This window comes from Athene cunicularia, assembly GCF_003259725.1.
Source record: "Athene cunicularia isolate RWA chromosome 2 unlocalized genomic scaffold, athCun1 chr2_part2, whole genome shotgun sequence".
NCBI classification, from domain to species: domain Eukaryota; kingdom Metazoa; phylum Chordata; class Aves; order Strigiformes; family Strigidae; genus Athene; species Athene cunicularia.
In genome coordinates, this window is record NW_020799096.1 from 3,387,224 (window position 1) to 3,410,748 (window position 23,525).

General features: G+C 39.2%; 2 protein-coding genes across 2 annotated transcripts in view; one reads left to right on the forward strand and one right to left on the reverse strand.

Moving 5' to 3' along the window:
* The first annotated feature begins 208 nt into the window (after positions 1-208).
* FBXL2 (F-box and leucine rich repeat protein 2) lies at positions 209-21,142 on the forward strand. The gene is made up of 11 exons (XM_026843955.1): positions 209-303; positions 3,382-3,450; positions 3,518-3,632; positions 3,940-4,066; positions 4,262-4,336; positions 7,638-7,768; positions 11,755-11,815; positions 13,292-13,336; positions 13,626-13,682; positions 17,936-18,148; positions 19,067-21,142. The coding sequence occupies exons 2-11, from the start codon at positions 3,426-3,428 to the stop codon at positions 19,172-19,174; spliced, it is 957 nt and encodes a 318-aa protein (XP_026699756.1). The 5' UTR covers positions 209-303; positions 3,382-3,425; the 3' UTR covers positions 19,175-21,142.
* An 80-nt stretch (positions 21,143-21,222) lies between these two features.
* Positions 21,223-23,525, reverse strand: part of UBP1 (upstream binding protein 1) — a 31,824-nt gene continuing 29,521 nt past the window's right edge. Inside the window, exon 15 of the mRNA XM_026843954.1 lies at positions 21,223-23,107. Within this exon, the coding sequence (XP_026699755.1) occupies positions 23,070-23,107 (38 nt within the window). The 3' untranslated portion in view covers positions 21,223-23,069. The remainder of the gene's footprint in view (positions 23,108-23,525) is intronic.

Consider the following 23,525-nt stretch of genomic DNA (forward strand, 5'->3'; position numbering starts at 1 on the left):
CAACTAAAAGATTGAATTGAACAGCACTTCAATGTGAGTGAAGATTCTCAACAGGTAACTTTTTTCTTAAAGTAGCAAAAGAAATTAGAAGAGGTGTAGTTCTGGTGGGGTGTAGCTGGGACTGGTCTTCCCTTCCAGCATTTTTAATTTGCTCAGAATGATATGTGAGAATAAAACTCAACAAAATCTTCCTTTTATTTGGTTTAAGGGTCGTGTTGTGGAAAATATATCGAAAAGGTGTGGTGGGTTCCTGAGACAACTTAGTCTGAGAGGATGTCTTGGTGTTGGAGACTCCTCTTTAAAGTAAGTAAAGTCCTAGATTGAGACATCACTTATTTCCTAATGTCCGGACCAAAAGCAATTACTGTTACATTTGTTTGGATTTCTAAGTACTGGCTAATGACCAGAATGGGATACTTAAGTACTAAGTACCCTAATAATGGCTAAATGAGATGTCAGTTTGAGATGAAAGTATAGTTACTGTTATTTTCTGGAAATGAACTAAGAAATGAGAACTGTGCTTTTCAGAAATGTGTCTTTTTCCTTCATTAGTATTATGTTGTTATCTCTCCATTTTAAAGCAGTTAAAATGTTTTCAGACCTATACTCTGGAGCCCTACAATATTAATTTCATCAAGATGAGTGGTCAGTCAGTTTACAGTTTATTTTCTAGTCTGGACAAGAGGTGACCCTAGCAACAGGAGAAAGAGCAAAGAATGATGAGTGCCTACAAAGTTGGGAAAGGCCTGGGATGCTCTTCCTGCTCTAATATAAGAACAGGCAGGCAACAGGAACATGTCAGAAGTCTCTAAATAGAGACAATGCCCCTTCTTTATGCAGGATATAAATTGAACTTTGCAGTTCCCAAAAGATCGTTTGAATCCATGTAAGCTTTTTCTATATGCAGACTATTTAGCCATATTCCTCTGTGAGTATTTAAACCCAAAGATCCTGCCTCGAGCTGAAGAGTCCTTAAGCCACAAGTACTTTAGGGCTCAAAGAATATTTGGAGGAAGTGTTGGGGTATGGCTTTTTGCAGTTACGCTTTCCTCTCCTATCACAGGAGACTGGGCTTGGATGGTGTTCAGTCTCGTGTAACGTGGCCATTCTTAGGTGGAAAATATAAGGACAAAGGTTTTGTTAAGCAGTGGGCATTGTTAGTGTCTTGTGACCTTTAGCTCCGTCTAGAATTTATAAGTAAGTCTAATTCACTGATTTTTGTCTTTAGAGTAAGTTCATACAGCAACTAGTTAAGCAATAGATTGCTTTAGTAACCCAGATGGGCATTGTAGCTTCAGACCCAGAGATTTCCACAGCTTTCTGTGCCTCTAGGCCATCTCCCTAACTGCTCCGTGGTGTCTCTCCATCTTCAGGCAGTCTTGCCTCCTCAGGGGAAAGTGCATATTATTACCATCTCCCAGATTACTGGCAACTGCTGTCCAAAAAGAGGTAGCCCCAACCAGAGGTAACTTTTTGCAGTGCTCCTCCAAGTTCCCAGAGCATTCACCAAGAGGTCCCTGTGTCCTCAGTAGGGGAGGGCAGGCTCCGAGAGAGGTAGCAACTACCATGGGGAGGATGTAGCAGAGAAGGTTGTGGGAAGGGTGTAGGAAGAAAGAGTCAGGATAGTAGGTAAGAGTTTTCCCCCCAGTAACTCCATTTTCACATTTGGTTTAGGCTCCCAGCTGTCCTTTTCAGGACTCTAAGGCTAGGGGACTGCAGAGAGCACTGTGAATAGGACTGAAAATTGTAGGTGGGTTCAGGTATTAGTGGCATTTGAGAAGAGGGGGAGGGCTGGAGATGGGATATTTTTCCCTAGTGATATATTTGGTAAAAAGGTACTTAGAATAAGCATACAGCAGATCAGTGCATAGCATGTGTACATTGTAGGGATGACACAGCTAGTTGTGCTAGCAGGTTTAGCTGAGACCAGCTACCAGACTGTTACCAGTATTCCCATGTGCATCCGTAACAACTTACTGGTGCAGATGGTGCTGTCTAAGGCACTTTAGGAAAGAAGATGCTCACCTCTGAAATAGAAGCAAGTTATGCTGAAATTAACAAATAATAAATGCATGAGCTTTAAGACTTCCAAAAGGTTAGCATGAGAAAGGTGGCATTAGTTTTCAGATACTTGTTCTGAAAGCAACTTTTCCTATCAGGCTCTTTGTGTTGAATTGTTTTCAGATCCGTTAGTTTTGTGGGTGATCTTAATTTCTCTATTTATCCTTATTCTACATCAAATTTTGTTTAAAAATAGCCGGTTATCGAAGTGGGTGTTGGCTATGCAAGTACTGAATGTTTGTGGCAGCTCTCTCAGGACATGCCCCATACTTGAATCTCAGAGGCAAAGTTTGCTGTTCCTCCAGAGTGGAGAGTCTTTCCAAGTGATTTGAAGAGTGTCCCGATTGTAAATCTCCCTCCAGTACATGAATTTTGAAATAGCTGTTATGAGAATTCAAGTGGAAACTCTCACCAGTATAACCGCTTTCTGGGTTTTTTTCCATTGTTTTCAATCCACACTGGAGAGCCAGGAAGTTGTTACCGGCTGAGTGTGTAGTCGGATCCATTAACCACGGCAAGCCTCCAGACAAAACTGTTTTTGTGTGTTTCCTCCACCCCTGCCAATAAAATCCATGCAGTTGGAGGAAACATGGGCATAAAAACAGTGTTCTGAAATGCAACACAGCTGTAAATATTACTCTGCAGAGATGAAAAGAAAGTTTATGTAGTTCTTCTGGGTAATTAGTATAATGATACATACAGGCTTTTAGCAGTATAATAGCTCCAATCATCCTTAGAGTTCATACCCAGTAGTGCACACAGATCCATTTTAATTTTTAAAATAATAAATATATAATTTGCGGTCCACAGGGCTTTCCATTGGTAGTCCAATAGGCTTAGGTCCCGCTTCTGTATTGTGCAAGGTACATTCCTTTTCATTTAATGTGGGTGCAAGCCCCTTAAGACCTACAAAAGGCTTCAGTAATGACATGTGCAAAAACTTTCCCCAGCAGCTTAATATTGAATTGATGCGATATTTAAACCTTTCTGTTTATGCTGTTAATGTTTTATTTAAGGCACCTAAAGCAAGTCAGTTCTGGGTTATATATGCATGACAAATAAACTCCTTGCTCAAGTGGTATTTGAGAGAGAAACATTTGGTTTCAGGAGTAACCCAAGACAGAAACTTGCACTAGCTAAAGAAAGAAGCAACCACTGAGACAGATGTATTTGAGGGGTGCTTTGTGCTTCAAGCTCGATGGCTTGAAGATCAAGCTTTCTGAGTGAGGTGGAAGGAGGTAGGGGACAGAGCGCACTCTAGTGACTGTATTACAGTTTGTGACATTGTATTAATTCTCCAGCTTTTTGTTGCTGTTTTAGGACCTTTGCACAGAACTGTAGAAACATTGAACACTTAAATCTAAATGGGTGCACAAAAATCACTGACAGGTAAGTCAAAGGGGTTTTTTGTTTGATGGGAAAATTTGGAAGAAGAAGTAGCTGAAGGTATTTTTAGTGTGTCTGCTGTTTTGCAGCACGTGTTACAGTCTTAGCAGATTCTGTTCCAAGCTGAAACATCTGGATCTGACATCTTGCGTAGCCATCACAAACAGCTCTTTGAAAGGCTTAAGGTAAGAAGATTCGGTGTTTTGTGTGAAAGAAAAGCTTTTAACTAGCTGTTCAACATTTAATAAAGTTAAAAGAAGTCAGTGCTGAACCTTAATACTAGTACCAGCACTGGCTGTATCCTGTATCCAGGACTTCTTGGGTGTAGAGCATCATGTTTGTGTGTGGTCTTGTCTCATGACTTTTCTGTGGAGGCCTGGCACAGTCCACTGGCTATCATTAATTTCTAACAGTGTGTTTAATTTGGGTTTCCCACTGTTATGACTATTTGAAGGCTGGATTTAACTTTATGTATTTTTTTAATTCTCCCAGTGAGGGTTGCAGAAATCTGGAACATTTGAATCTTTCCTGGTGTGATCAGATTACGAAGGATGGTATTGAAGCACTGGTGAAAGGGTGTAGTGGACTAAAAGCTCTATTTCTTAGAGGTTGCACACAGGTACATAACTGCTTGGGTGATCCTTTAGGAATAAAATTTTATTTTGGGTTTTTGAAATCTCCATGAATTAAATAATACCCTTTTTGTTATAGTCTTTTGTTCGATATTACAAGATGTGTACATTTTTTGGGCTGCTTTGCTGTGCTTTTAATTTCTTGTTTCTTTTCCTGTGTCTGATTTAATTGCCAAATACAGTTAGAAGATGAAGCATTGAAACACATTCAAAATCACTGTCATGAACTTGTAATCCTGAATTTGCAATCCTGTACAGTAAGTATTTGAAGCTTCAAAAAATCTCTAAGAATCATAAACCATTTTTGAATGCTAATGAATTGAACTGCTACACACATAAATAATTCAAGTAGTATCTCTCTGCAGTTTACAGAATTTTGTGTGGAACAGAGGTCTTAAATGAGATGGCTGTTTCTACAGCTGAGTGTGGATTTGGAGTGTTGTTTGTTGTTTGGGTTTTTTTCCCCCTCATTACATCTTTTAACTGTAGCAAGCTCTATAGAGTAAGAATTAACTGCATTCATTCAAATCTCATGAACTGTGTATGCACTAAACCATGCAGTTTTACAGATGTAGTTCTTGTTCTCCCATTCATTAATATCAAACATTTTGGTCTGTTAATAATTTCAAGTTTTCTAATTGAGCAAAAGCCATATTCTGGACTACATAATTGAGAGTAAAATGTAATGGCATCATAACTGAAGATGACTCAGAACCATCTAGGTAGCAGGAGATGGGCATGCTTTTTCAGTAGTAATGGAAGAACACATTAATTTGTAATGAAATGGCTGGGAATCGTTCATGTACTTTTAATTCTACTTATTAAATTTGCTGTGTTTTTATATTTGCTGTTTTTTTGTTGTTTCTCAAGTGACTTTTTAGGAATGAAAAGATCTCCTTTTAGATTTTAGATGTATTTAAGTCATTCTTTGTCTGTAAATAAGCCTTAGAAAACACTGAAATAAATTAGAATTTCAGTGTTTCATTCATGCAAATTTGAATGATGAAGTTAGATTACTTTCTGCTTTTGGAAAGTTTTCTACAGTTTTACTCCTAGAAGGTGTCATAAAATCTGCTTGGGCTAAAACTTTCAAATCTGTTTTACACATTCTTGAATGATTGTGGCATGGGACCTTTTTTTATTAAGATTGGATGACAATTTTTGGACCTAATAGATTTCTTTAAAGTGTTGAACATTTTTGAGTGTTAGGGATTATTAAAAATTGCAGAAACTAAGAACAATATGAATACAAAGTTTGAGCTTCCATGAGCCAGATGTTTAGTGAAAGAGAGAGAATTTTCAGATTTTTTCAATCTGAATTTAGCTGTCCACTGAAGTTGGGTACCTAAAGGTAACAGGAATGAAAGGCAGTTCCTTCTTTTGGTCAGAACTACACTTAAAGCCAGTACATAATTTCCTCCCCTTTCAGTCATCCTTTTGCTGTCCTCCTTTTCCAAAGTTCTTTTTCTGCTGTGTTTTACCTGAGACTAATGAGATATGTCAAGGCCAGCCTTTTCTGATTGTTTTTGTGGAAGGCCATCAAGAGGTCTAATGATAATCAGTTAGGATCTCTCCGGCTTAAAAGGGGCATTGGCATAGAAGTATATCAGAGTTTTTCCTTGGCCAGTATGTTTGTTGTCGTGTAGGTATTAAGTACAAACAAAAAACCCCTCATGAGTATTTTTCCCTTTGAATTGTTTTAGTTGATAGTCTCTATGTGCTACCTAGTTTCCGTAGGTGTTAAAGCTTTATTCACTGGAGATGTGTCCTGCTTGCTACAGCTTAGAAGCATGCTTCCAGAAGAGCCAGGCTCTTTGACCAAAGGGTTAGCAGTGATTTTTACACAGCAGGTCATCTTATGCTTTATATGATCCACACTTTAATTCTAGTGGTTCTTTTTTATGGACCTTGTAAAATGCCAGGCCAGCTCCAGCAGCTATGGAAACTGCATATCTGAAAGGTACCACCTTTGAAGAAAGGTTTTAGAAACTGGGGACTTGCAGGCATTTTTTTAGTGTTTTTCTTCCTGGAGAGGGATGTAGGCATTGAAATCACAAGCAATTTCAGAATGGAAAAATTTCATATATAACTTTGAGGGTTTTGTCCATCTCCAATAGCAGCATAAAATTTACACAGTTCTTACTTCTGAAATAGTTCCTTTTCCCAATAATAGTGTCATAAGTATCTCTCAAAGGAAACAAAACAGTTTCAGAAAATAATGTGTCTTTGGAGAGTCAACTCCAGAAATACCTGGCTGATGGACTTCTAATTAAAAAAAAAAAAAAAAGCTTCTTATCTGTAGATGATGCAAATCCTTTTGGATTCACAAAATTAATACAACACTTCTAGTTTTCTGTCTAGAATAGTTTTTATTTGACAGAACAAATGCAAATACAAAGTTGTGATATTAAAAGGTGCTGGACTGGGACTGGGGCTGTAAGGTGATCTCCCTTTGTGCTGAGCTACTGCTATCTCTCATCCTGTTTTCATCTATGCAAGGTAATGTTTGTGGTAAATAGCCTCAGAAATACACTATAGTAGTATTAGTGTACCTCGATGAGTGGCTTATAAAAGAAGTATGTATTTTCAGTTTAAAATACAGCAGAGGTCTTTGTTATTAGTTGAAGAATAATCTTAGGTCAGGAAATAAAATAACCTGGTTCTCTTCCACCATGAAGGATTAGTTATTAGGAGAAAAATTAAATTCTTGGAGTTAGGAGTGAAAGGAGGAGAGAATACTTTTTCCAGAATAGAAGAACTGTAAACAAAATAGTATTTGTACACAGACCCGATAACCTAGTTCCTGTTGCTGTTTTGTGTGCTGTTGCATTGGGGCTATTTCTTATATTTCCTGTTTCAGAGAGAAAACTTTTCATATTCCAAACTTTTTTCAGAATTTCTAGTACAAAACAATTTTGAGAAATGAAAACCCCTCTTTTGAGTTTAATCTTTCAGCTAAAGACAACTGCATAGGGTAAGGCTTTTACATTTGTCTTCTCTAAAGAACAGATTATATGTAATTGTTTACCTGTAACTCTTGCTTTGAAAATTATCTGAAGGTGAGGGATTTTTACCCTTGGGTCTTTCTGCTCCAGTTCAAAATAGGTAGTTAGCTCTTCTACTGTCGAACTTTTAAGCTCTCTTTTGCACTGTTCCTGAGCTTACAGTGTCACTGAAACAAAAGACCTGCACTCTGCAAACATATAAGAAGCAAGCTATTTCACACAATGACGACTACAATTTAAAAAAAAAAAAAAGTGAAAATTAGAAAGCAAAAGCAAAGTGAAAGAGGAAGACAACAAACAACTCTCCCATTGTGCTTCATACTGCCTTTGAGCACTACTTGAAATCTGTGGAAAAACACAAATATAAGTAGGAATTGTGTGTGTTGTTTGTCTTCAGTGTTATCAATGAAGATGGTTTTACCATGGTATTTTTTGGTTGAAAATGCCATGGTTATGTACAACGTAACTCTGGCAGTTCAGTAATATGACTTGATTTTTGTTCTTAGCTGATTAACTGATAACGGATTAACTTCAACTTTCTTCTGTGTTGCAGCAAATTTCAGATGAAGGCATTGTAAAAATCTGTAGAGGATGCCATAGACTTCAGTCACTCTGTGTTTCAGGCTGTAGCAACCTTACAGATGCTTCTCTCACAGCACTTGGTCTAAACTGTCCAAGGCTGAAGTGAGTATGTCATGAGCATGTTGTGAGTATATCATGTTGTTACTGGCCTGATCTAGGAAATTAACTTCTGGAGGTAATCAGCTGATACCCACAGGTTTGTGTTGTCTGCATTACCTTTGCAATCAAAACATTAGAATTGCCAGCTGAATATAAACTTGAGGGCTGATCCTCTGTAGCTATCGGGTGAATGTTGTCTACTGTATATTAGCAAAATAAGAACTAATACATGACAAATAAACCATGTTGAACCTAGCAGTTCAATTCTGTGCTTCTAGCTAAATATTTTAGGTACTAATTACAAGCCAGAAGAAAAGAAGATATAAAGCCCATTAATTTTTTGAAAGGTAAAAATATCTGTAGTTGTGTTGTCTTGTGATGTTTGTACTCTGATGTGATTTTATGCAGTTGTCTTTAAAAAAACCCAGCTAAATCATACCTGAGTACTATATTTACAGATTTTACTATAAATATGTTTTTAATATGCTCTGCAGTACATCCTGGCATTTTTAAACTCTGGTATAGAGTGTGTTCATGTCTCTGCAGGCACTGGGGAGTGATATTTATGGGATATGTTTTGAGTAATAGGGGCTTATCAGTTAAAAATAATATAAACTTTTACATTGGTGTAATTTTTGCTAACACGTATGTTATGGTGGTGTTCTCGGGCGTGGGGACAACTTCAGCTTTAACAATGAAGCTCAGTCCTGCAGCAGCTCTCTGGTTGCGGAGACATGTAATGCTTCTTGTAAGGTCTAATTTTAATGTAAATTAAATCAAAACAAAAGATTTTTGGATAACACCAAATAGCCATTTATGAAAGGAACGTGCATCAGTTGCAACTTGTTATACTTCAATCACAGATAAATGGAGGAAAGTTTAGGTCGTAAAAATTAGGGGAAACTATATTCCCATGCCAGTGTGCAGTATGCTGGCACACAGTGTTCCTTTAGGTGATTGAGTAAAAAAGGGCTTTTGTTACTGTAGAAAACCTGTCCTTAAGACAGTTCCAGAGTGACAAGTCCCTTCATGTAACTGCTCCTACTTACAAGAGCTTATGTGTGCCAGTTGTTAGGGGCTTAGGAGTCTTCTGACACACTTAACTGAGTTCCTTAGAAAGCTGTGTTGTTATTACTAGTTTTCTTCCACCATTTCTCGTGTTCTCTCAATTCACAGCTCAGACTGAAAATAAAAGGAGACCTAAAGTGCTACTAGTTGTGCAGTTCTTTCCAAGGGCAGTACGACTGTAGCAGGAATTGTTTTGACGTTGGTAGATAAACTGTTAGCCTCTGTCTGCCACGAGGGGGAAGGCGTCTGCCGCTCTTCTGTAATGAGGAACATCATAAGGAAAACAAATCACCTTTTGCAGTGATTACTGCAGAAGGACAGATGACACAGCTGGTTAAATCTAGACTTTTGGGATCATGTATGGAAAGTACTTGATGAAAATTAGTTGGAAATCAAAGGGAAATATAATTCCACACTTGGTCATACCTTCTGAATATTTCAGTGGTGAAATATCAAAGAAAACTCTCCTGTCTCTGTTGGCGGTGCTGGACCTGTTAGGAAGCTTTTGAGTATTTTGTGTGCTGTGCTACTCAGTTCATTTCAAGGCGTTGCATGCCGTACTCTGCTGCTTTCCACGACAGCGCTGTGTTCTGCAGCTGTTACCACTCACAAATGACATCTCCTTGAAACAAAATCCCAAGCTTGACCAGCTTCCTTCAGCTGTTCCCCCCCCACCCCTACATCAAGATCTAGCTGTCTCCTTTTTTATATCTGCTCATTTAAGTGCTTGATACCTTCTCTGTTTTTTTTTCTTTTTTAGTGCTTTTTAGTGTTAAAATACTGGTGTTTTGGTGAGGCTTTTGGAGAAAAGCACCTGTGAACCATGAATGTCTTTGTCTAGGTGGGGCTGTGACAATTGGGATCATATTGCCTTTAACCCCACTAGTGTTCTCTCCCACCTGCTGCTAACTCACCAAGAGTTGCGGGGGGGGAGCTGTGTGCAGAGGTGTGCCCAAAGGACATCTGTTGGCAATGAGAGGTCTGTCTCAGAGAACATTGCTTTACAAGAGTGGGGAATCTGCTCTGGGGTATCATTTTGCCTCATCAGCTCCTACACTAGGTACACATGAATCACTGGAGGGCAAATAAATGTCAGCTGTATCAGGAAGAAAGAGCAGCCCTCTGTAATTAAGTACAATCACTAAACCAAAGCAAAAATTAGCACTTTGCTCATTTTCATGCTGACCAGTGTCTTACCACCTGTTTCTTGTACTGGGACCTGATTGATGTATATATAACTCTCCTGTTCTGCTGCTCTGACTGACTGCACTCCCAATTTCAGAGAAGATAGAGCTGCTAGTTTCTTACCCTTCTGTTTCCATATTCTTCTTTTCAATCAGTTGGGCAGTAAGTAGCATCATTACTATTTTGCACACTGCAGGTGTAATTTATTTCCCCCTTTAAGTCAGAAATGTAAGGGGGTTGGGGGATCCAATGGTTGTAAGTGCAGGTAGGGTTGAAGGTGAGTAATTGATGAAAGGATTGAGAAGGATAATAAATGTGACCTGAATCATGGGGTTTTGTGGTGGTGATGATAGGATTTTCCCTTCCTGCTTGATATTGTATGTAATTTTCAGAGTAGCTGAGACTATTTTAAGATAGGTTGCTAACTGCCCTTGATGGAAAGGCACAAAGTTCCCAAATGTGAGCCTGGAAAGAAAAGGCGAGGTGTTACAGCCATCCATTTGGGAAGTGGTACCTGTCTTGTACCTCTCTGTTGGCCATTCTTGAGTTTCCATCGTACTTCTGAACCTTGTTGAAGACTTAACACGCTGGAAATTATTTCCAAGGGTGTATCCTGTGGGGCTGCTTACCTCTAAACTCAGGTGTGATCTTGCTTTTGGCTTGGAAGAGACTGATCCAGCAAAGTCACAGTCAGAGCCCCAGATCCTGTGCTCTGGTGGGGTTGTATTTTTCTCGTGCACGCAGCATGGCATTTCCCTTCACATTTCTCTATAGAAATCTTTCTAATGACCTCCTAAACCAATGGAAGGGCCTAAATGCCTCCAAGTGTTACATTAGCAAGAGGCTCCTTTGTCCATCTTTTCCTGCCTCCTCCCCACCGACCCCAGTACAGAGGTAGTTTTTGCTGTGGTGAGTGGGCAGGTTGCACTTAGGTTGTGCCACTCATTAGGCGGTGCTGTGGTTTCTCCTTACTCATCTTGATACTTATTCCACGTGCAAAGTAAAAAGCGTTCATTAAAAAGAAGAAGAAAACAAAGATGACAGAACATTAAAGGGATGGAGGCCTGTTCTGTGTACTAGTGGTGCTGTTTGGGGCAGTTAACCTTTTTTTTTTTTTTTGTCAGTACTGCTTCCCAGTGCCTCTGGAAAGAGTGTTAGGTTTATCTTTCCAAAGCACTGTGTTATTTTCTTTAAGGTTGTGTTGGTGTAGTTTATTGTTTTTACTGTGGGCTTGGAGAATTTAAGCTCTTTGCATTCTGGTAACTTGCTTCACTGTGCTTTGTGCACAGCCTCTGACTGAATTTCTAGTAAGCAGTTTCTCAGTTTTGTGGCTTCCCAACATCCTGTGTTTAGATAACAGGTTTTCATCTGCATTTTCCTTAAGTCAGGGTTTATTCTCCCATATCTTTCCTCAAATAACACATGAGAAAACTTGAACATTATGCTGTCTTACTGAAACAGGAGGTCAAAATGCCTGTAATTATGTATAATTTTTTTCCACTAAATGCTGAGAAGATTTGAGGATTGAACTTAATCTGCTCTATGACTATTAGAGTCTTCTGATAAGCCGCATCAAAGGTCTGCCTAGTGCTTTTTAATTGCAAATTACTGTGAAAAATAAGCATATGTATAAGTTTGCTGTTGAGAGTTTTAAGTTGCAGAAGACAGATTTGTATCTCAGATGCATTTGCTTTTCTCTATATTAATGTTTTCTTTAACATTTAAAACTTTTCTAGGATTTTGGAAGCCGCAAGATGTTCACATCTTACAGATGCTGGTTTTACCCTTTTAGCACGGGTAAGGGTCATTTCAGAAGGTCAGGCCTCGCCTTGTTTTCACTGCTGCTGGGCAGCTGTGAATTGATGTAGTCTTGCTGGGAAGAAATACGAGAAGAAGAAAAATAAAGTAGGAAGAACCCAGTGGAGGAGGGGACTGAAAAAATGATTTTTTTATTTCTGGATTATATGTAGAGCTGCAGCTTGATCTATTTTGCCATATATCATTGCATTTTTCACTTTTTTCCCCTCTCTCTTTTTTTTTTTTTTTTTTTAGTATCTTTCAACAAAATTTAGTACGCTTAACATAATTATAAACTTGTCTTAGGTATTCTAGCCAAATTTCCCCTATTAAGATGATGCGTACTCTTGTGATATTTACACCCCCAAAATCACCATATAACGTATTATTCTGAGCATACCTTTAAATTACAAAAATACTTACATTATATATTATAAACTATAGGCACTTGTGGCCCAATTCATGCTGTAAATTTATAAAGTAATTGTATTGATGGTATCAAATGCTTCAGGTAAGACTTGTATGCTTGCTGGTTTAGGAAATCTGAAAACAAAAATAACGCTCTGTAAATGGGGTTCATTTATGCTGCTGGTACGTGGTAACGTGAATGAAAGTGTTTTTTTTTTCTAGCCACAGTGGTTAAACAGTGGTTTTCTAAACATTCAGCACTACAGCCTTGGGCTTTTGGTAGTCACCTCAAGCCTGCTTTTAGGAGCTGCAAGTTAAACCGTTTCTTTCTATGCTCATAAAAAATGGGTTGGGGTTTGGGCTGAGCCGTGGCACCATGTGGTCTGCTGCAAGGTCACAAGGTTACAGAATTTTCTTGAAATTAGTCATGATCAGATATTGAAAGCACTTTGAAAAGCTTGCTAGGGATATCTCAGAATATTGAAGAAATTGCTTGTATAAATGTGAAGTGCAGCTTTTTCCAAGCTGGACCCTATTTTAATATTTTCAGCATTCATTAGCAAAGCAAATGGTTTTTAAGGCTTCTTTCTCATGGGTGATGGTGAAGAGAGATGTTCCGTGGGCTTAAGTGTGTTTCGGTTAGTCTGGTGCGGGTCTGTACGCAGAAGTTGGATTCATCTGTTTGCTGGTTAGGAAGCCTTAGTGCACAGGCTCTAGGTGCCATAGGTTTGATTTGAAGTTGACCCCAAAAGGGGAAAGGGAAGCAGGGGAGAGGGAGTGCTGATACATATTGTTCAAACCTTACAGGGCAAGGAGACATTTCACTTACTAAGAGAAAGGCTGAAGTGTCGAGGTTTGAGAGGGAGGTGGTCTATTGTTTGTGGATTTTTAAATATTTTTTTACCAATTTTTGTATTTTGATGGTGGTCAAATACTTGAAGGGATTTAGCTCACATTTTCCTCTTGGAAGCTGTGCTATCCCAAATCACCAGCCCTGTGTGCGATTTTATGTCTGTGTGTTGTTTTATTTCATCTTTTGTTTATCTATTTGTTTTTTGTTTATTTTAGAATTGCCATGAGCTGGAGAAGATGGACTTAGAAGAGTGTGTTTTGGTGAGATTTAATATGAAAAGGAATATTGAACATTCAGTGTAAGAATTAGGACTTTCAATTAGATGTGCTTTCTTTTTTGTTAATAATATATAATAATAATGCTGTGTTTCGATAATAATTAAAAATAATTATTGGAAAATTCTATGCAGGGGAAAAACTTGAGGAGTTACCAGGTGATTGGGTATTTTCCAGAAATAACAGAACCTTCCTCTGGTAGAGAAAAGTTACCTTATTTGAGGGTTGACTCTCCTGCTGTCTGTTGCTTATGGTTGGTTTCTTTTATTTCTAGATAACTGACAGCACATTGATACAACTTTCTATACACTGTCCTAAGCTACAAGCATTGGTAAGTTTAACTCTTTGTGAACTTTAATACATCCCCCCAAACCACACACATACACAACTCCTGCAATACAAAACCAGGCCATTCACTCTGTATCTAGAAAAAGTTCCTGTTCCTGACATAGCAAAATGCTGTGCAAAATACATGCAAGTTTCATAAGTGTTCTAAAAGAAGCAGATTACTCCTAAAATATTTACGTGCATTGTGTGATTAAAAAAAAATATTACCAAATCAGTGAGGAATAACCAGAAAGCCTATGGGTTTTTATGGTTAACAAAACATTTTATGATTAACATTTAACATTTTATGGTTAACATCCTTCATATTTGATTACTTAGTTCAACTTACAGTACTTGGATCCTTTAGAGATACTCTTTAAGTGTTCACTAATGTTTTTCTTAGGGAGTATGACACTTGACATCAAATATTGAGTAAACAAAACCACCCGGTGAAGATAAATGTAATCACTCTGTAATCAAATCAGTTTTGCATGCAAGCAGTTTTTCTCAAGGACTACATTTACATATTAAATTATGGAAGGTTTTTTTGACCTAGACTTTTGAATGTAATTGAAGAGGATTGAGATGGGGTACACCAATTACTGTATTTCAGAGAACTGTGTTCTAGGGAGCGGTTGCTCAGATCTTTCAGAACATCAAAACCAATTTTGGGTGTCATATATTTGGCTGCTCTTCTGTCAAGGTACTCCAAAATTACTAGACTGTCCTTACAATAGCGGCTCCTGTGTGTAGGGCCAATTGTTCCCTAAGTGTATATTTGTTACATGCTACTTCAAATGTACCTGAGAGAACATGTATCCTTATAAGCTGTTCCTAGACAGGATTAAAGGGGGGTTTGCTGCTTCGTTAATTAAATTGTGTTATGATTAGTTAGTGTTACTCACTCAGTGTTACTAAGGTAGCACTGTGAGGAGAGATAGCTTTTAAAAAGGAGCTTGTTCACTACTTCTTACCGTTGTTGGTTTTTATTTTTCCTTTTTAGTTGTTCAGCCTCATTTCTGTACCATAATTCTTAATGTGAAACCAGAGTTGTCAGGAGATATGGAGCCATATATATGGGACACTTTCTCTTCTTATGCAGCAGATAATTTTTGTATTGTAATCCCAGTTGGAACCAGTACTCACAAGAGACCTTTTGTACCAGTTCTGCCAGTGCTTCTCCAGAGATACTATAAAACATTGTAATTTCCAAGTGTTCTAGAACCTGCTCTTGGCCTTCGTGTGTCAGCCTACAGACAGGGAGGTGTGGCATTGGCAAACTAACATGCCTTTTCTAAGGGAACCAGAAAAACTGATTTTGTTGTTGTTGTGTATATCCTGTGTGTAGGAAGGATACCTGCTCAAAGATTGTGAGCGAACAGTGATGGCTGAGAATTACAGGGAAAAAAAAAACAGACTAGCAGGTGCCAAATACCCTACGTGAACTAACCTTGATACTTCAAATGTGAAATCATATAGATGGTTCTGTAAACTGTGGTGTAGCTGTGCTTTAGCATATGTTTAGGTATATTTCCAGTTTAAACAAGTATTTTGAAGTTGCAGCAATCCATTTTGAATTTGTTTGTTGGTGTTTGGAGACTCAGTAGAAGTGGAAATAAGCAAAAGCACTGTTAAACCAAGTATAACCAACTATTGATCAGAGCATTCAAATGCTTACTTACTGGACTTAAGTAATTTCTGGTGTAAGTGTTTAATAATTGTACCTGCCAATTATTAGAGAAACTGAAATACTCATGATATTGCTGGAGTGAGAAGACAATTGAGTTCTTCAGTTAAGCTGATCATACTGTTTCTTACTGCCACAGTATATCATGATGTATTTGATTTACACACAGCATTTAGAATGTATTTACAAAAAGAATTTCACCATATTCCTTTGTTCTAAGGATTTCAAGCAATTCTTGAAAGCAATTCTTGTCTTCATAAAATTCCACATTATTAACGCTTTCTACCAGGCTTATGAAGTCTGAAGAATGATGTGGTTTAATTTGAAGTATGTATCATCTGGCATATTTGTTTTACAAAGTTCTACGAACTCAGCTGTACATCCTGTATTGTCCTGTCAGTACCAAATACAATGTCTCAGGAAAGCTGATTTTATAAGCTGCTTACTTCCTGGGACGGAAAACTCTTAATTAGCCAGCAGACCGCTGCCATAGCCAACAGCTTCACATAACCTCCCGTCCTTCCTTGAAGCAGCATGTCTATTATAAATGTTCTTTAACCCTGAAACTGCTGATTGTTTCCAGGCTGTGAGCCAAATCCAATGCTCAAAACATGTACATAAAGAAAGTAGGTACAGGAGAGAACTTACTTAAACGTTTAAAGTGTTGATAGGTTTGCAGAATGTAAGCATGTCATAAGATAAAACACTGGTGATGGGGGCAAGCTCTTCATTTCTGTTTTCTTTTGGAGACACTATGTACCAGTTGTGGTGCTGCTTGGAGTCACTGCCAGCTGCTCACACTTGGTGAGTGAATAAAACTGGACCTGCTGGAGCTGAAGGGAAACTGCCAGGGTGGCTCCCTGCCAGGCTCGAGGGGGGTTGCAGAGCTGTCCCCCAGCCTCTTCTCTAGTTAATTTTTCATCCTGTTGAGGAAAGATGAAAAAAAGGTTGAGGGGCAAGTTGTTCTAAAGGGCAGGACGAACCCCATGTGTCTGGTAGCAGGCAAGAAACGCTCATGACTCTAGCTGAGGTTAGATAAGGGGTAGGGTTGGTGGTCCTCAGGCTTCCTTGTCAGGCTGAAATAAAAGAAGGTAGATGTGATGTACTGAGAGGAGGGAAGGGTTACACACTTGATTCACGAAAAAAGCACAAGGTGCTGTTGAGCGCTAGTTAACTTGCGCCAAGTTAAAAAAAAAAATTTGGATTACTGCAAGCATTTCTTCATCAGTTGCTGTCTGAAAAAAAAAACTCGGGGCAAGGAAAAGCTACTTCAAAACCAGTTACCGTTAGACTTAGATACAAGTACAGGCAAGACACAGGGCTGAGAATGAAGCAAGAAACTAGCCCAGAGCGAGCAGAGTAAGAGTTCTTGGGTCCTGCACATTTTTAATGCAGAAGACCTGAAGAGCATTCCTTTCACTGGTGATAAAAAGTGTGTTTTAAGCCTCCGAGGAGGAGAGTCTGTTTCCTGTTGTTGTGATTGTTGCTTCTCCAAAAGTCATGAATTCCCTAAAGGAACCAGGAAACTGCTTTATGTGCTGTTACTGCCTGAGATGCAACTTTTTCCATGCTCTTGAAATTCAAGGAAGTAAAAAAATATGTTGATGGGGAGCAGAGTGTTTTTGTTTATTATGCTGACTGCTGCAGAAAAGACCTGCTCCTGCAGCTGTGCACGATGTTTATTACTCCTTACATGTACAGGCTGAAGTGCTAAGTGCTCACGGTGTTCCTGAAATCATTATTTGGCAAATCAGTCCAGTCTGACTGTTCTTTATCTGTGCAGACTTGCATAGGCTTGGTCCTAGTGGTTTGTGTGAAAACCTGATAGCTGTGAACAGTAACTCCTGTCTGTAGATCCTCATCTATTCCTGTCTGTTCTTGATCATCCTTTAAGGTAGTCTCTGCTTTCTGTCGTGGCTCACACGCTGTTTGCACCCATCAGCAATGGAAGTGTGTGACAATTGGGACAGACTGCCCACGGTTGTAGAAGCAAAGGGACCTGAGGAGTTTGCCAGTGATGCGTGTTTTGGGGCTCTAACTCATTTTCAAGCAAAGTTTAAGTAGAGCCTTTCTTTCATTGAGTAAAGTTGTTTCTTTCATTACTCTCTGGATTTCACAGAATCATCAAGGTTGGAAAAGACCTTGTAGATCATCCATTGACGTGTTCTCAACAACACCATATCCCTAAGCACTTTTTTTGGCTGTTGTTTTATTTTTTTTGTTTTTTTTGTTTTTTACTTGCTAATATTTTTATTAAGAGAATCCATTGCTAAACATCTGAGAGAATAAAACAATAGAGCATCTTCATATACTTTATACACTAAACACAGTTGTCATGAATCTTTAGGTCTAAAGAAAGCAAACCCTGGATTTTTGTCTTGAGTCTGTAGGACACTTTGTAGAGCTAACTTTTCAAAATCAATTAGAAAGACACATATTTTCAGCTGTCTACTCTTTGTAAGTGTTTAACCACTAGGATGAAGGAGGTCGAAGAGGACTTCTGATGTTTAGAGGGTAGAGTGAGTAACTTAGGACTGAGTGATGGTGTTAACTGCTTGCCTCTGTTCTAGAGCTTATCTCACTGTGAATTGATCACCGATGATGGGATTCTTCATCTGAGCAACAGTACGTGTGGTCATGAGAAGCTGCAGGTACTGGAGCTTGATAACTGTCTTCTCATCACCGACGTGACTCTGGAACACCTGGAGAACTGCCACAACTTGGAGAGAATTGAGCTGTATGACTGTCAGCAGGTCACGCGAGCTGGAATCAAACGGATCAGAGTAGGTGTTTGCTGACTTGTCCCTGTGGGAATGCCCGAGCCCTTGGTGCTTCTTGAGATTGTATGAACCCTGCAGATGGCCCAGGCGAGGGAGGATGGAAAAACAGTCTGAATATCATTGTTAGGTCCCCATCTCTAGGGATTAAACGTAGATTTTCTATATGGGCAGCAATAATTGTCTAATTTTGCTTGTAATTCATGACATGCTTGCTGTTGGAATGATGAGTACTTGTCTTTTGCTTTCTGTATTTTTTCAAGTACAGGCTTCTATGTTTTAGGATTTTGTAGTGGTGTTCTTTAACTCTCCTGAAATACATGTTAACATACAGAGCCAATAGCAAAACACCTGCACAATTTCAGTTAATGGGAGGTTGTAGGGCTCTTAGGCCCTGGTATCCAGCCACAAACTTCTCCCCTGTGTGCCTCCCCCAGGAGGCCAGGGACCGCCTACCTCGGGGGGCAGCGTTTTAGCTTTGCTGTTAAACCTGACTGTAGCTTCGTATCCCAGATTTTGCAATTAGAAAGCTCATCCCTGAGAGTGACTAATGAGGGCAGATGTTTAGAAGAACCAAGTTCTATTCCATGCTGCTTTTTAGGATGAGAGAAGCAGGGAGTAGGAGAAACAAGATACAGACAAGTCTGCCTCCAGTAGCCAGGCTGCACCTCTGCCCTGCAGCAGAGCCGGTGCCTCTCCGGGCTGCTCGGTGCTAAGGGGAATGCTGTGTGTGAGCGTGCCTTAGCTGGCTGGGACATGAGAATTCCACCTCAGAAGACAGCTTGGGTAGCATCCAGGCTGTAGATGCTTTCTTTTTAGCTAACCGACCTCAGCGAGAGCCTGCTTGTTGGCAGGAAGGGAGGTGTCCTGCTTCTTTTTACAAGTTCGTTCTCTCCCATTGTAATGCAGACTTTTCCCTCACAGGCTCATCTACCTCACGTGAAAGTTCATGCTTACTTTGCTCCGGTAACTCCCCCTCCTTCGGTAGGAGGGAGCGGACAGCGCCTCTGCAGATGCTGTATTATTCTCTGACAGTAAGTGCAACCACACAGAAAATTTTGTTGTTGTTGTTGAAGAAAAGAATGGGACTGCAAGTCAGTGGAAGGGGTCGGTTTCCTGACAGTCCTAGTGGTGGTATTTGGTCATCCAGTTTTGTGACAAGAAAAGCATTTTTTTCCAGGTAAAAATCTTAACGTAATGTGCAGCTGTGGATTAAGTTGGTGATGCTTCGGTTTGTATTAGTAACTCCTTCCTTCTGTTGGCATGAGAACTGAAGTACCGTGTACAATGTGCGGGCGTTTCAGCATAGCAGCTACTTGGTGAAAGTTCACTGAACTTGGAAGTGAATTTGTGTTTATAAGCACTATACGCGGTGTGAAGTTCTAACTTAACGTGGGGCTCAAGTCCATCACACCCAGGAACTGAACCTGCTGTCCTGTACTATACATGACAGATTAAATACCAGGTTTAAGGACAAATAAGCTTTAGCAGATGTTGACCAAAAAACGCAAGGTAATCATGAGCTCTTACAGCAAAACAGCTTGTACTTTTTCATGATTCAGCTTCATATTTAATTACATTACAGGACATAATAGGTAATGTCAAAAGGTTAGATAGTACCTCAAGCTAACTGTATAAATAGAAACACTTTCCAAGTTTTGGAACTTGGTTCAGTTGAACTAGGTGTTAGTATAAGGCTTGCCCGTCACTGAAGCACATTTTATGCCCAATGCCATCGGCCTTTAAAAAGGGTAAGAAACCCCCTGGGGTAGAGCTCCTGGACTCAGCCATAGTGGGCTGCCACGAGCAGAGGTGGTGCTTCCTGTAACGCCATTCCTGCCTGTCCTCAGTGACCTCCTCCCTCTGTAGGGACACAGGAGGCAGTGGTTCTAGGATGAGGAGTGTTACTCAGGCTTTTCTACAGCTGGAGAATGGAAACCAGGCTCAGCTACCGGCACTAGGCTGGAGCGAGGAATCTGGTTCCAGCCCTTTGTGCCACCCACTTTAGGGACACAGCAAGCAGACGGGCAAACAAAGCTGTAGGCAGGAGGTGAACCAAACCAAACCTGTGGTTTTCAAATGTAGAAAGCCAGACTCTTCACATTTGGGTTATTTAAGAAGCCGTCACCTTCTGAATGATAATAAAATCTATGTATTAACTCTTAAGGCCATGCTTTTCATCCTTAGATTTCAGTACTAGAGGGTTAGAAAAAATAAACTTTTTTTATATTAAGCAACTTAATTATCTGAGATAACAGTTCAGAAAGCTTTTTTGTGTAAGATTGGTTGTGTGTGTGTGTACGTTTTAAGAGTTCAGGGCCTGTGTGTTTACTGAAAACTAATAGAAACGCTGGCTTGTAAAGCAGTTGGAGAAGCTATTACTGCAATTTCCCCCAAAAACTTTACCTACTCTTTAAAAAGAAGTGTGAACAATAAGGGACTTTTGTGGATAACAACGGCTGGGTTGTGTTTGTGCTTCACAGATGATGGGGATGGTAAAGCAAGACCTCAATTTGGGAGGTTAAATTACAGATTAGCGTGCAGTACGTGGATTTCTTTGCTACTACAAAATAAGCCAATCAGGGCTTGTTTTGCGCCATAGTGGAGGAGTGTCGTTACAATTGTACTTCGAGTTCCATTAAAATACTGCAGTAATGGAGAGTTTTAAGCAGATTTTATTCTCAACTGTACCAGGAAAATCATTGGTACCAGTATTGTCAAGATGTGTTGCCTTTTGTTGGCTCATTTTTTTTCTAAGAACATAATGAACCTTGTAAGTCTATTGCATTGAAGATGTACAGAAACAAATGGAACCTACTCTGATATAGGACACTTAAATAAACAGTCAGCTGATGTCACATTTGGATTTGTTTCAATTATTTCAAATTTAACCAAGTTTTCTATTAGAAGCAGAAGATCAACATGCGTGTGTTGGGCACAGGATAAAGGACTAAGCTGGTTTGCTTCCATTACTTACGTTTACCTGCCAGTGGTGCTAGGGTAGGTTGTGCAGTTAATCTGAACACCAAAAGTATCTCTAAGGTGTGTGTGGGCAGGAAGTAAACAGAAAGAAAAGCACATTTACAAAATTATTGAAAAACATTTATTATACTTAAATTGAAATGTGTACATCTTATTAAAAAACAAAAGCAATTTGCTGGTGCCATAATTTAAATCCAATTTCAAGTGAGCTGGACAAACTACTGTGCAACTTTCGATCTTTAAAATTAGGTATTTGGATACTTTCCACTTAAGGATTTTTCCACCTTTTTATAAAACATTTGGATCTGAATATGGTGTGAGCTGAAAAGACACAAGTGTCAGTTCAAGAAAATACTAGGACCAAACAATACCCAAAGATGAACAACTTACTTATAGGCAGAAATGTTTTAAGTACATAAAATTTTACTTTCAGTGCAGAAAAAGTAAAAATAGGAAGAAAACTCTAGCTTTGATGAATTTAAATTCTCAAAATGCTACAGCTTTAAGAAGCTTTTCTGCTAAGCACTTAAGCCAGTTATGAGAAGAGGGAATGAAAAAAAATCAAAGTTGCTTTTTTACATGCTGTAGTAGTTGTTTACACTGAACACTGCAGCATCAGAGGCAAACTATTCCCAAGCTTTTACGCCAGAGATCAGGGTGGAACTTTTGAAAGGCACAAGAAGGACAGCTCAGAAACTGTCACTTCATACCTTTTGAAGGATCCCCCTCTAAGTACCTAACCAGTTGAAACTTAACATCAACATAAGAGATGCTGTGCTGTGTCTTTACAAGAAATACCCAAAATATTGAAAAAGCACATCGCCTGTTTCAAAGAAAAGTAAATATTTGGTGATATGGAAGAGGCACTGTAACAGCTGTACAGTATAGAGCAGAGGGCAAAGAAAGGTCAAGAGAGAAGGGTAAGGTACTTGTCCATAACAGCAACTACAGCAAGGCCTTGACCTGCTGGGAAGGAGACTTAAAGGGTGTATATTTAGTGTTTCTTAAGCAATTTATTTGATGTTGCTGAAAGCTGTGAAAGCCCTGTGGTGCCAGTGGGTCATCTTCCCTCATCAGCGTAATTCCACAAAGTCTTAAAAGCCACCCCTCACTGCTAGTATTTTTAAACCCACAATTGTACAAGCAAAGAGTTAAAATGCAGCAGTGCTCCGCAGAGAACCTAGGAAACTAAACATAAAGGATGCATAGGCATTTTTTTTTCCATTAAATTTGTTAAAGCAAAACACAATTACTTGGTACCCCACAGGATTTATATTAATCCCTCCAATAAGGTACTGTTGCTAATGCAGTTTGCTGCATGCATATATTGCATCTGTCGAGGGCTTCTTACAAGCCCTGTTCTGGCATTTACACTTCTTACATACACTCTTATACACAATTTACACGGGAAGCTGTTTTGACAGCTTTACTCTCAAAGACCCAACAACCTGATCACTATCAGCTTAACTATTCATCTCCACACAGATTAATATGTGCTCTGCTAACATCAAAAAATAAAACCAGCATAAGGTACAAGCAAGTAATAGACAAACTGGCACAGAAAGGTAAATGCCCCAAAATAAGTTTACATTCATCTCCAACTGGATACAGGTAATAGAAAAGCACCAGTGCTTGGCTTCTAGAAACTGTATCTACTGGCCATAAGTTGCCTTATTTCAGTAAAGGGCAAGCACCTTTGCTTACATTGTCTTCCATGCCTGTACGTAAGCTGTCATGGCATTATACCTCTCATGAGGACACTTAGCTATGGCAGTGATAAGAAAGTTGACCTATCAAACAGCTCATTAGAAAGGTCATTTTGTGTTTTCAATATGAAACATCTTATACGGTGAAGTTAGATCCTAAGGTTTCGGATGATCTTCATAATCTTTAGGCAGGACTTCATTCGGCGTTGGAGTATCAGTCTAGCAATCGTGTGACATCGTCACTTCAAAATTATATGGAAGCCTTCACCATTTTCAGCTGAAAAAGAAAAAAAACCCCACATCAGTCTTCCATAAACAGAATCATAAATCTGCTAGGCAATGCACCAAAACACCAGAGCATGGACTTGGTTTTTACTCTGTAGAAGGGGTTCATTACTACTACGAAATATTCAACTTGAAATGTGAAGTAACTTGCTATTCAGACAAAACGCTTGAAGAATAACTAGCTTTTTAAAATCTCACTGCTTTGCAATTACTTCTGAACTCTTCCTATTACATATTAAACCCACCTCCTTTGACAGTGACAGCATGACTGAAGTGAGCTTCTGCAAGACCAATATAAATCCCTAGTGTATGTTTTTAAGCATCGATTTTGTGACGCTCAGCCTTAAACCAGAAAGCCAAATGGAAATGGTGAAACAAACCACCCCTGTAGTTTTGATGCCAGCAGTACC

Bases quoted from the DNA above. Each gene is read 5' to 3' on its own strand.
- FBXL2 (XM_026843955.1), top strand. From the start codon at position 3,426: ATGGGTGCACAAAAATCACTGACAG. The intron at 7,769-11,754 runs GTGAGTATGTCA...AAACTTTTCTAG, and splicing joins CTAAACTGTCCAAGGCTGAA to GATTTTGGAAGCCGCAAGAT. The intron at 13,683-17,935 runs GTAAGTTTAACT...CCTCTGTTCTAG, and splicing joins GTCCTAAGCTACAAGCATTG to AGCTTATCTCACTGTGAATT.